General features: G+C 38.6%; 1 protein-coding gene across 2 annotated transcripts in view; it reads left to right on the forward strand.

The window, feature by feature from the left end:
• Positions 1-9,520, forward strand: part of LOC126281584 (aminopeptidase N-like) — a 330,257-nt gene extending 320,737 nt beyond the window's left edge. For both annotated transcript variants that reach the window (XM_049980666.1, XM_049980667.1), the window contains exons 15-16: positions 47-116; positions 8,533-9,520. In XM_049980666.1, coding sequence (XP_049836623.1) covers positions 47-116; positions 8,533-8,769 — 307 coding nt within the window. In that variant the 3' untranslated portion in view covers positions 8,770-9,520. The remainder of the gene's footprint in view (positions 1-46; positions 117-8,532) is intronic.
• The last annotated feature ends 4,691 nt before the right edge of the window (positions 9,521-14,211 follow it).

Genomic DNA, 14,211 nt, shown 5'->3' on the forward strand with positions numbered 1-14,211 from the left:
AGCACTGTGGACAATTCTAATCAGTATCTGTAATTTCATTTTGTAGGAGCAGATATGCAGAAAAGATCATATCAGGACTTGCAAAGAGAGTTACAACAGAAGAGCAGCTTACCCAGGTAAGTAGTCAAAATTTAACTGCTTCCTTTTATTAACAGATTATTAATAATCATCTGATTATAATAAATGTGCTTCTGACAGATCCCACTTCCTTGAAAACCACCATCATGAAACCAATCATGATAATGATGATATCAGTAGTGGTCATAAATAATTACTGTTTCAAACCCCATGGCATGGTAAAACTTTGAAACTACTTGAACCTGCGGGGCGCAGTGGTCTCGCGGTTCTAGGCATGCAGTCCGGAACCGTGCGACTGCTACGGTCGCAGGTTCAAATCCTGCCTCGGGCGTGGATGTGTGTGATGTCCTTAGGTTAGTTAGGTTTAAGTAGTTCTAAGTTCTAGGGGACTGATGACCGCAGCAGTTGAGTCCCATAGTGCTCAGAGCCATTTGAACCATTTGAACTACTTGAACCTCCTCCCTTTCCCCCCATCACCACCACCATCCCCAATTAACCTACATGGTGATCCTATACTGTGCTTCTCTCACAGTTGCCCAGATTATCACTGTTTGTGACAAAGCTCCAGCAAATAATGAATTACAGGCAAACATTTGTACAGCATTAAAACACCATTATTGCAGCACATTACATCTCAATGAAACTGCTGTGAATGCCTGCAAAGAAACTGAGTCAGTTACAAGCAAATCGAAAGAAAAAGATGAAACAGCACAAAATGCATATCCAGAAAACATTTTTAAAAAATTGGCCAGATGGGGGTAGGGTTTGTACGGTGAGAGTTCCACGCAAACTTAATTATGCATATACACTGAGGTGACAAAAGTCACAGAATACCTCCTAATAATGTCTTCGATCTCCTTCTGGCCATCGTAATGCAGCAGCTCGATGTGGTGTGGACTCGACAAGTTGCTGAAAGTCGCCTGCAGAAATACTGAGCCATGCTACCATTACAGCTGTTCATAATTGTGAAACTCTTGTTTGTGCACATTTTGTGCATGAACTGACCTCTCAGTTGTGTTCCATAAATGTTCAATTTCAATGCAATTCATGTTGGGGAACCTGGTTGGCCAAACCATTCACTCAGATTGGCCAGAAAGTTCTTGAAACCAATAGCGAACAATTGTGGTCTGGTGACATGGTGCATTTCTGTCCATAAAAATCCCATCATTGAATCATTGGAAATGGTCTCCAAGGAGTGAGCATAACCATTTCCAGTCTATGGTCGATTCCATGTAAACAAAGCCTACACCATATAGAACCGCCACCATCTTGCAGACTGCCTTGATACCAACATTGGTCCACGACTTCATGGGATCAGCATCACACTCAAAACCTACTACCAGATATCATCAACTGAAATTGGGACTCCTCTGACTGGGCCACAGTTTTCCATTCATCTAGGGGTCCAATTGATATGGTCACGAGCCTAGGTGAGGTGCTGGAGGTGATGTCATGCTGTTAGAAATTCAAGTTGGTCATCTGTTTCCATAGCCCATTGATAGCAAATTTCACCACACTGTCCTAACAGATACAGTGAATGTATGTCCTACATTGATTTCTGCAGTTATTTCACACAATGTTGCTTTTCTGTTAGCAATGACAAGTCTACGCTAATGCTGCTGCTGTCAGTCATTAAGTGAAGGTTGTCAGCCACTACTTTACTCTTGGTGAGAAGTAATGCCTGAAATTTGCTATTCTCAGTGCACTCTTGACACTGTGGATCTCGGAATTAGAGTGAATTCCCTAATGATTTACAAAATGGAGTGTTCCGTGCTTCTAGCTCAATCTACCACTCAGCGTTTAAAGTCTTTTAATTCCCATTGTGCAGCCATAATCATATTGGAAATCCTATCACATGAATCACCTGAGTACAAATGACAGCTCTGCCAGTGCACTGTCCTTTTATACCTTGTGCACATGATACTACTGCTATCTATATATATGCATATTGCTGTCCTATGACTTCTGTCACCTGAGTGAAAGAATCTTGACCTTTTTCACCTGTTATCAACACTGATACTGGCAAGATATCAGTCCCAGGGATTACTAGATTTTTGAGAATGTTTTAATTTCAGTAACATAAGTGGGATATAATATCATGCAGGAGTCAGGCAGCCAGTATTATAATAATCAGCAGTTCTGCATTCAGGCTGACTGCTGCAGTAGTACAAGTAAACATCAGGCAAGGAATGACTTTATTGCTCATATGACACAGTTTGGAATTTGTCTGTCATTGGTTAAAATACCCAGGAGCAATTACTGCATCTGCATATGGCATTTCGCGTTATACATAAAACAAACCTTCACGGGCTAGTTTAGTTCTGAGATAAAGGGATTTTAAGAGTCAGGCGGACAACTAAGCTGACATACAAGGATTGCATTTTTACTGCTTGTGGCATGGAATCCAAAAAACACCTTAATACGCAACTGACAAACAGAATAATATGTAATCTCAATAAAGTGAAGGAAAACAAATAAGACAGAAATGGCAGTTTAAATTTACAAAATGCTTTGGAATACTTGGAGCCTGTAGGCTATGTTACTGAGTTCGTTACATTTTTCAGTGATGCCAAGTGTGTTCTGTAGACTTCATCCCATTCAACTACATGTTAAAGTCCCAATTTACTATTTTATTTCTTAGTCTCATATTTTAACTGCAAGTATTTATACTATGGCTTTGCAATGTTTGTACAGAAATGTTGTTAATAACAGCACTGCTGGCTTCCATAACACTTGCTGTAAACTTTATGAGGGAGAGTGAGATCCTTTACATAAACATAAACCTCAACAGCATGGACTGACCATCATGTCACCCTCCACTAATGGTGTAGCTGGATGCAGGGTCTAGAGGTGTGGGGTCAGCACACTGTTCTCCCAGCTGTTGTTAGTTTTTTCCCATGCAGCTCCTACTACTTGGTCGACTAGCTCCTCAAATGGCATCATGGTACATACTGACTCAAACTCGTCCTCTCACTGAGGAAAAATCTGTGGCAGTGCCAGGAATCAAACCTCAATCCTCCAAATGGCAGCCAGGCACATTGACCAGTTAGTTATGGAGGCAGACAGGTTAAATCCCTTGTCATGTCATAATTATAATTAAGTTTGGCTTTAGAACAGGTATGTCTTAGATATTTAAATTAATATGTCCACTTAACCCTTTTGCTGCTGTAGATATATATACACGTCCTTCTATGCCAGGGCTTCCCAACCTTTTCAGCTGGCAGACCCCTTCTTCAGTCGAAAATCCATGGCGGACTCCTAGTCAGTCAAGAGCACAGTAACTTTAAATTCCATTCCAGAGCGAAACCCATGGGAACTGAAAGCTTCTTAATGCAACAAGTGCCATGTTCCCAATGACACCCCCCCCCCCCCCCCACTCCCATCCAGAAGTATCAATAGTCTTTGGTTTAGAGATGAATGAAAACAACTTGAAATTAATGATCCAATTTGAATTCCCACTGTATCCAGACGCTTACTAGTGGATTTACTCTCTTTGTTCAACACACTATAGCCGGATTGAAATTACTTGGTAATTGACATTTCACATGTTAGAGCTGCCTTCCTCCAAGAGCAATCAACGTCACATCCAAACTGTTCACTGTTGACAAGCTGCCACTTCTGGTCTGTTCACTTCCACTGTTTGGCTACTGTTGTGTAAGGAGCATGCATATTTTGTAACAGTCATGTGTGTTTGTTTGTGTGTGTGTGTGTGTGTGTGTGTGTGTGTGTGTGTGTGTGTAGTTTTTTTGTGAAATCTGAAGAAAAATGTTCAAATGTTTGTAAAGTCTATGGGACTTAACTACTGAGGTCATCAGTCTCTAGTCTTACACAATATTAACCTAAGTTTAACTTCTGCTAAGGACAAAACACACACACACACACACACACACACGCCCAAGGCAGGACTCAAACCTTCAGCAGGTGCGGCCATGCAATCCACGACAACAGGGCATCTTAGACCACGTGGCCATTCCGAGCGGCTGCGAAGAAATGAGGCAGACCCATGAGTCAGGATGCAAACATCATGAAAGAAAAAAGGCCAAGTAATTTCCTTTAAAGGACTATTGTGACATATATTGTGCAATGTGTGGGAATACATTCACCCAGTTTACATGCGTTTCCAAAACCGGATTTCATAAGCCGATGTCCCAGTTCTGCTTTTGGTTGGTCAGGTAAACACTTCAAAATTGATTCTGGAAATATGCTTTTATAAAGCCATTTTCCAGTTCCACAATCAATTTTCGTGTCCATGTAAACAGCTCAGAAAGTCTAGTTATTTTTTCGTCTTTGCATATCTACTGAATGGCAGCTGTCAGTCCATAGCCGGCAGCTAGCAGACGGCATTGCAACAGTGTACTGTCAGTTGGTAGCTGGTAACTGGCAGGCAGCGTGGCAGCAGTTTAGCCACAGCTGACAACTTCAACTACTACTTGGACACTTTATCATGGCTGTCCGCTACGACTGTAAACAAATTAGGAAAATAAACAAACAGACTCTCTTATTTCTATATAAGAAGACAAAGCATTTCACATAAAGTAAGACTTTTTTTCTCAAAGGAAACAATTCTGGCAGAGGTGGAACATGAGAAGCCCTCATTTGTTGATACTCGCAGCCAGTTGCCACAATATAGTGCCAGAGTAATAGCAAGTAATTGTAATTCAAGTATAGGCAGGCCATATTTTTTTAACTGAGAGGACAGAATATATTATAAGGAAAAGAAATTAGCTTTAGAGATCATTTTAATTTTTGTAACAAAAATATCAATGCCAGCAGAACTCAGTTAATAACTATTTTGTAAGTGATAGAAACAAAATTCCTACAGAATTATAGTTCAGGTACATTCACTGAGCATCTACAAAGAAAAAAGCTTTCTTCTTTTCTCTAGATGAGTCTATTGGAATAATAATGGAATCCTAATGTGATGGTTGAGGGTGCTTATGCTGACACAATTTTGAAAAGTTGGGTTCAATTCTTGACAACTGGAGACAGATGTCTGGTTTCGCATCTAGACAGCTTCGGTACTTAGTTTTGTGGGCAGCATAGATCGAGAATCCAGATTCACACATGTATGTTGTGGCAAATGGAAGAAGTACACATTTTGCCTTTTCAACAAGGGGGTAGTATTTCTTGTTATCCAAACAGATCCAAAAGTGTGAGCAACTGTCGATGTTAAAACTTGATTTCAAGGTAGGGTATGTGGCAATTTCTATCAACAACTCATATTCATTTGAATGTTCATAGAATGTTCAGCTTTTTGGATACAATGAATGTGTTGACCACCCATTCGTATTTTTGTAGCTTCTCATCTTCAGCTGTTGGGGAGTAATTCTCCTACAATGACATCAAGCTTTGAAGATGTTCCAGGATTTGATGAAACAAATTCTTTCCAAGCGCCAATGTTTTGTTTTTCAAAAATTCCTTGAAAAGAGGAAAACACTCGACCTCCCCCTCCTCAACACTCTCTACCCAAAAACTGATTTTCCTCTTGAATGCTCAAACTTTGTCGATAGCAGTGACATTAGTTTCACTTTGCCCTGGAGTGAAATATTCACTTCGTTCATTTTGGAGAAAATATCTGACAAATAGGCAAGTATACACTGCCAATTTTTGTCATTAATAATGTCTGCTAATTTGGTGTTATGCTCCAAAAGGAGAGCTAAGACTTCCAATGTTAATTCATAAAACCGAAAGAGTGCATTCCCACATGAGAGCGACCTCACTTCTGTGTGGAGAAGTAGAAAATGATGAAGGCTTCCCATATCTTCACACAGTATTGTGAAAAGTCTCAACTTCAACGGCCTTGATTTTATGTAGTTAATGATTTGAACGGATTTGTCTAAAACTTTCTTGAACAAAACAGGCATTTATTTCATCCATAAAGCATATCTGTGTAGAGCACAATGACTAGTACTGCAATTCTTGGCATTTTCTTTTATTTTCATTATTGCTCCGACTGTAGGACCCGTCAAAGCTTTTGCACCATCTGTGCACACATCTATGTAATTGGTCCATGAAACTTCATTAGTCCTTAAAAAATCATCCTATAGACAGAATATTTCAGCACCTGTTGTGTTAGCAGGCAGTGGTCTGCACAATAAGAGGTCCTCCTCAAAACATCCAGAATATTCATAATGGACAAAAGCCAATAAAATCGCTAATCCTGCAACATCAGTGGATTCATCTATCTGCTGAGAAAATGAATTGTGTTGGACGCGAGAAACAAGAGTGACTTTCACATCACTTGACGTGTCAACAATGCTTCTCTTGACAGTATTGTTTGGCAATGGCACCGAAGATACAAACTTTAATTCCTTTTCGTCTAGCATGCAAGTAACAATATCATTAACACACGGCTTTATGTGATTTTCTGCAATGGTGCGAGCTTTGCCTGTTTTTGCCACTCAATAACTAACCAAGAAACAAGCTTTTAATGAATTTTCATTAATTGTTTTTGCATCAGCCTTCATGCAATGCTGAGAAGCAGCTAGTTCAGCACTCTTCCTTTTGAAAAAATTGATGTCTTTAGCCTGGAAATCCACTTGAGTACCTTCAAAATGATGGCGCAATTTAACTGGAACCATTGAACTGATTGGAAGAACTTGCATACAAATTAAACACTGAGCAGCTAGTTCAGCACTCTTCCTTTTGAAAAAATCGATGTCTTTAGCCTGGAAATCCTCTTGAGTACCTTCGAAATGATCGCGCAATTTAACTGGAACCATTGAACTGATTGGAAGGACTTGCATACAAATCAAACACTGAGCTTTACCCTCCTTTGTCTCCATAAAGCCCATTTCTTAATAGCTTTCATTGTACTTACACTTCTTGGTTATTCCACTTCCACAGGATATTGCAACTAACGGAGTACTTGCGGCGTTTTCACATAATAAATCCAGCTGTGGAGCTTCTTGTGATTGTTCTTCCTTTGGTCGTCCTCCCTCCTCTTTCATTTCATCTGGAAACTTCCCTTGTTGTGTAGGCGATGGAGAAACTGCACCCTTCTTCAATGATCCTGACTCCAGTCACCGATCCATGTTAGAAGTAATAAACTGGTCAAAAATCGACTTATGAAATAGGTAGTGCACTGACAAAGCAAGTTTAACATTTAATGATGCCTGGGGCCGCATACGTGCCAGCGAGCACTGTGACTGGTCGACCTAGCTCGCTCCTCACATGCGTAAAAGGTTTCAGCGCATCTAGCACCATGAGCCGGCGCACAAACGACCCCCGTATTGTTGCGAAACAGTGGATCAGAGAAGTCGCATTCTCTGGCACTGAACTGTGTATGCGTTCTGACTTAGGAACCGCAAAGGCTGCTTGGAAATATGACCTGAAGTAAAAAAAAAATACATGTTTTTCACAACAACGAAAAAAGTGATGAATTTGATTTTCACATTTTTATTCAATAATTTTACTCATTATTTTACACGATTTGGTGAAAGGTGGCCGTGGACCCCCTAGAAAGAGCCAGGGGATCCCTAAGAGGTCCGCAGACCACTCGTTGGGAAGCCCTGCTCTATGCTTTTTCCCAGGTGTTGTGGCAGTGTCTCCCTGTGCCACTTAGCTTTTCCTACAGTGCTGTGAAAGTATGAATGGGTCCCGAGCTGCCCACCTCTCACTGTTACAGATGAGTTGCTTCCATATCTCATTCATTAAAAAGTTTAGATTACTTATCAGACAACACACATGCCTCATTGAGTGCTGTCAATTGCAAAGAACCTCGTTTTGATGTCTTGACTCATTTATTAGATGTGATGATTGTTATGACCAAATGATTCACAATGCACAAGGACACGAATGGACGCATTGCACATGACCATCCTATGGATATAAAACCTTGTAACTTGAGAACAAAATAATATATCCTTCTGCTCTCAATATTAAATCAAATTTCGATATTTTATGAACATTTCATTCACTGTACGAGCTACAGTCAACCGTATGAAAAGTTTATAAAATTGATAGTACATCATTCAGATCAGAAGTTAAAAATTTTGATATCTTTAGTTGTATTAATGTTAATTAATTTATCAGCTGGAGTCCAGTATATAGTGGCTTTTGATATAAATTTTCCCATGAACTGCTTTTTTTAAAGCATAAGCTTCAAAATGCTGCTCTTATCAATGCATTTGTATTTGTATTAATTCTTAAGTCAACTACACCTACACCTACACCTACATCTTCACTTTTCATATGGCTTTGTGCTCTCTGTAAATTATAAATTTTTACATATTACTCCAAAAAACAAAACTATTAATAACAAGACAAACAAGTTGCAACTGCACAGTTATATTGGCACACATTGCACGTGATTCAAGAGGTGGCTCAGGAAATATGATTGATCTGCAATTGATCTCTGTGACCTGTCACTCATGTGTGCAGCTCTTAATACTTCGTTTTCTAATTGTGGTTTAGTTTTGGACATTAGTAAATATGTATGCTATTCTTTTGCAGCTACAGTCCCTCCAGTCACTCGAGGCACTGCAAAAGATAAATGTGACTGTGGATTCTGCCATATCAGCTGCGACAGCACAGGTGGAGTGGGCAGACTCCCACGTCGGTACTATTGGCAGCTGGCTGGAGGGAGGCAATTTCTTTCCATCTGGCACTTCGAGAATTTCTTACAACATGATTGCCATCATACCTGTTATTTCTGTGGTGCTTCTCAGTAGCAGTTTTTGTGTGTTTTAAGATGACCAATGTGCCCCACAAAGTTGTGGTTATTCCAGTGTGGAGTTTTAATTATGTTTTGTTGGTGTGTGAAATTTTAAATCACCTGACAATTTACACATTAAATGATACTGCAGAGACTGGACTGTATGGTACAAAAATTTTTTCAACCAAGCTTCCTAAAAAATAAATTTGTTGTGACAGTTGTTTGTTGTATTTGAGCTTTTCATGTATTTAGAAGTCACATTATTTGCTTTTTGGTAAATTCATTTCGATTAGTTATCACTCATTTGCATCGGAGTTTTATTCTTGATGCTATCAGTCAATTACAGTTATTATTACTGTTACCAAGTCTGTCATTCATGGTCAGTAGTGCACCAAGATTACAATTTCAAGATGTGCTGAATATAACAAGGTAGACACTAAAAATTTATAGTAAACATTCATAGTACAGTTCTGCCACTCTGTTAGAGTACATTTAATCCATCTGTTTTTGTACTAACATGGAAATTCAGTCAAGTGTAGTGGTAACTGTCTTGGACCACTTCTTGATAATGCTTTTTTTTAACTTAATTTAGTTTATGTGCCTGGCAAATTAAACAGTGACTAAATAGGGACAAGTTACAGAGTTGGACATTTTGTCAGAACTTGAAGATTTTTATATTGTTATTAGAGGAAATAAAGAAAATTATGATGGCCTATATTTTGTGCATTGTAATTTAATGAGTGGAGGCCATATGAGACAATATTAAAAGCAACTATGACAAAACTATTTGCTTCATAATAATCATTTAAAACCCAAACTGATGTAGAAATTGAAAGCTAAATTGTTAAATTTGGTAAGAGATTCTACATTTTCTCAGAAATAAATCTTACTGTGAGTTTATATTTATAGGATATAACTATGCCACACAAAATTAAATACACTAATGGGGAAAATATCGCAACAACAAAAGATAATTAATGTAGAGTGGTGAAATTCTGGAAACACATTTGTAGAGCATGCTCTACAACATGACAGTCATGACATTGGTGCCTCTTTCACCACACGAGCTATCTGGATTCTTCCCCATACACCAGTTTCTCAGAACTCCGCAGATGGGAACTAGCACTACATGTCCTTGGTTCTCGCCAACCACCTGGCCTTAATTTACATTAATTCCTTCTGTCTCAGCAATACTTCACAGCAACTACTCCTTTCTTCACTCTGTTTTAATTTTCAAAATCTTTCATTTTCTGACCTGTCAATTTTTTGCCGTCACTGTCCCACCTCTATTAGATACAGTGCACTTAGCTTTTCACTCTTATTAATGCAAGCACAATGTTTTAGCAGTACTCTCTTGTCTTGCATATTACCCTGCATTCCACCTTTAAGCTCTCAGGTTTTCAAATCTCGTTCAGTGCAGACCCAAACAATCAGTCTTTCCTTCCCATCCCATCTGGTAATTCTCCCCTAATTTGGGGTTCTGGGTGACTTTCTGAATTCTTCCCATTTTCCTAAACCTCTCCAGTCCTTTTCTTTCATCTCTCTCCCTTCCTCTTCAACTATTATATGACTGACATTGCAAGATCAGAGGTTAATGTAAGTGTGAGACAAGCCATTGTAAATATGAAATGTTGGTACATTAGTAACTGGTCTAAGCACCAGAATGTTGAAAACAAACATGCACACATTGTGCTCTACAGTTGCTGGATGTCAGTTTGTGGATGGAGTTTCACATCTGTTGCATTTGGTTGGTCAGTACAGGGACAGTTAATGCTGTTTGTGGATGATGCTGGAGATGTCTGATGATATCCCATATATGCTCAATTAGAGACAGATCTGGTGATCAAGCAGGCCAAGGCAACATGTTGACTCTCTGTAGAGCATGTTGGGTTACAACAGTGGTATTCAACCAAGTGTTATTGTGATTGAAAACACCACCACTTAGAATGCAGCACAGCAGCTCAAATCACCAGAATGACATACAATTTTGCAATCTGGGAGCTAGGGATGATAAGTTGTCCTGCTGTCTTACGATATCATACCCCACTGGTGGCACTCTGGTGCAATTGGTCCAAAATCTGAATAAACACCGTCTTTCAGATGTACATACATGCCTACCAACTTTTGTCCATGTCACACAACTCCTCCATGGTGGTTGGATTTTTTATCTATCAGTGTACATTGAAAGAGTGCAATTTATATGGCTGCAAAAATATTTTTCAGTACTCTGACAAGAAGTAAAATTACCATAATAACCCTTTTTAATGAGGGGAACCAGAATTATACTGAACTGTGTTCTTAACCTGACTAAAACTTCCAGGATTCCCTTCTCCACTTACAAAGGGTGGGGAAGGGATGGCATTTTGCTGGATACCAGGGCAAATGGGAATTCACAGGAATCAATTACTGGATATGGCAGCCAAGGACATACATTGTGTCAGGGTTGGTACTGTATACAGAGATTGTATTTCTACATCCTAGACTCGCTATATTTCTGGTGAGGCAAGTTGTTCATCAGACAGTGACAAGGAGGAAGTAGGTGTCACTTACTGAGCAGTGATCTGTAAGTGCCGAAGTAGCATTGGCAGCACAGTCTGCTGCTGGTTGGATGGGTGACACTGGATGCCTGTGTGTGTTGTGGCAGCTACTAGTCCAGTGCATCATATGAAGCAACAACTTGAATCTAGATTATGTGGAACTAGCCGAAGCAAAAACCTGAATCTAGATTATGTGTAAATAGCCCTGCTCTTCCTAAGCCCTGTGTTAAGGGTACTGACATTTGTGACATTCTGTGAGGATGGCCTCAAATTTGTTTTGATGAATCATAGCAGAATGACTACCAAGTTATAGGCTATAGCACCACCACCTGCATCCATGTAATAAGTTGGAAGAAGAGATTTTGCAGATATTAAGGGAGTTTTAAAATAATACAAGGTCTTCTTGCATAGGGCATGTTTCATGGATAATACATGTTTCATGGATAATACATGTATAAGTTCATGAATTTCTGAGAAAGTCTGATGGTCATTAACTGCAACAGTTAGGATAGAAATTAACTATTGCAGTTCAATTCTTATTGGGAGCTCATATTTTGTAGTCAAAATATGTACAGTAATTGATACTTAATTGTGAATGCCTGATAATCTTCAATGAGATTAGATTAGATTAGATTAATACTTGTTCCATAGATCATGAATATGACACTTCGTAATGATGTGGAACGTGTCAGGTTAATAAAAGATGTCTGTACAAGATATCGCATTACTCAAAATATTGCATGACACTAATGTTTAAGCTAGTTTTTTTCCCTCCTCCCTTAATTTATATCTAAAAATTCAGCCAGTGAGTAGAAGGAGTTGTCATCTAGAAATTCTTTTAATTTATTTTTAAATGTTGGTTGACTATCTGTCAGGCTTTTGATGCTATTTGGTAGGTGACAAAGACTTTTGTGGCAGCATAATTTACCCCTTTCTGTGCCAAAGTCAGATTTAACCCTGCATAGTGAAGATCATCCTTTCTCCTGGTGTTATAGCTATGCACACTGCTATCACTTTTGAACTGGGTAGGATTATTAACAACAAATTTCATAAGTGAATATATATACTGTGAGGTTACTGTGAGGATCCCTAGATCCTTAAATAGATGTCTGCAGGATGACCGTGGGTGGGCTCCAGCAATTATTCTGATTACACATTTTTGAGCAATGAATACTTTTCTACTCAACGATGAATTACTCCAGAATATAATGCCATACGAAAGCAGTGAATGAAAGTAGGCATAGTAAGCTAATTTACTGAGATTCTTGTCACCAAAATTTGGAATAACCCTAATAGCATACGTAGCTGAACTCAGACGTTTCAGCAAACCATCAATGTGTTGCTTCCAGTTTAACCTCTCATCAATGGCCACACCTAAAAATTTTGTAAATTCTAACTTAGCTACAGGCTTCTATTCAAAGTCTATATTTATTACTGGAGATGTGCCATTTACTGTACGGAACTGTATATACTGTGTTTTATCAAAATTTAAAGAGAGTCCGTTTGCTGAGAACCACTTAATAATTTTGTGAAAAACATCATTTACAATTACATCACTTAGTTCTTGGTTTTTTGATGTTATTACGATACTTGTATCATCAGCAAAAAGAACTAACTTTGCATCTTCATCAATGTAGAATGGTAAGTCATTAATGTATATCAAGAACAGTAAAGGACCTAAGACCGAACCCTGTGGGACCCCGTACTTGATAGCCCCCCCCCCCCCCCCCCCCCTTTGAGGAATCAGCTGTTGTTTTAACATTACATGAATCACTTATTTCAACTTTCTGCATTCTTCCAGGTAAGTATGAATTAAACCATTTGTACACTGCCCCCCTCAAACCATAATGATTTAGCTTATCTAAAAGAATTCCATGATTTACACAATCAAAGGCCTTTGAGAGATCACAAAAAATACCAACGGGTGATGTCCGGTTATTCAGAGCATTTAATATTTGATCAGTGAAAGCATATATAGCATTTTCTGTTGAAAAGCCTTTCTGAAAACCAAACTGACATTTTGTTAGTACTTTATTTTTACAAATGTGGTAGGCTACTCTTGAATACATTACTTTCTCAAAAATTTTTGATAGAGCTGTCAGAAGAGAGATTGGGTGATAGTTGTTGATATCCGTCGTATCCCCCTTTTTATGCAATGGTTTTACAATGGCATATTTCAGTCTATCGAGGAAAACACCCTGCTCCAAAGAGCTATTACATACATGGCTGAGAATCCTACTTATCTGTGGGGAACAAGCTTTAAGTATCTTGCTGGAAATGCCATCAATTCCTTAAGAGCTTTTACTTTTCAGTGAGTTTATTATTTTACTGATTTCAGAGGGAGTGGTTGGTGGAAATACAGTTGTTTCAAACTGAACAGATATGGCCTCTTCTATTAGAAGCCTTGCCTCTTCTAGTGAAGATCTAAATCCTATTTTCTTCACAACATTTAAAAAATGATTATTGAAAATATTTTCGATTTCTGGTTGTTTGTTAGTACACTTTCCATTCAGTTTTATGGCACTAAAGTCTTCCTGTGCTCTTGGTTGCCCTGTTTCCCTTTCAATAATGTGTAACTGTGTTATACCAGCTGAAGACACCTTAGTGTGAATAAAATTTTGTAACTGGCTGTTCAATGTATTTTTTCAATTCATTTAATCTGTAGCAACAATGCTCAAACATGGTTATTGTGAATAAATTAATTTTGATTCTGCAGTTCACTGAAAAAATATGTCAGATATATTCACTAACAGAAGCTGCAGTTATTTTTATTGGCTGCCAAAATACTTAAGTAGTTTATTTAAAAGTGTACATTATGTACAGATGCCATACATATAACTGATAAGTGTAGCTTGGGGTCCAGTGGGTAGGTAAGTGACATATTGCAAATCCAAAGGCATGTGGTTCAATCATCAGCCAACCCTGTGATTTTTGTCTCAC

The sequence above is a fragment of the Schistocerca gregaria genome, chromosome 7 (genome assembly GCF_023897955.1).
Source record: "Schistocerca gregaria isolate iqSchGreg1 chromosome 7, iqSchGreg1.2, whole genome shotgun sequence".
Taxonomy (NCBI): domain Eukaryota; kingdom Metazoa; phylum Arthropoda; class Insecta; order Orthoptera; family Acrididae; genus Schistocerca; species Schistocerca gregaria.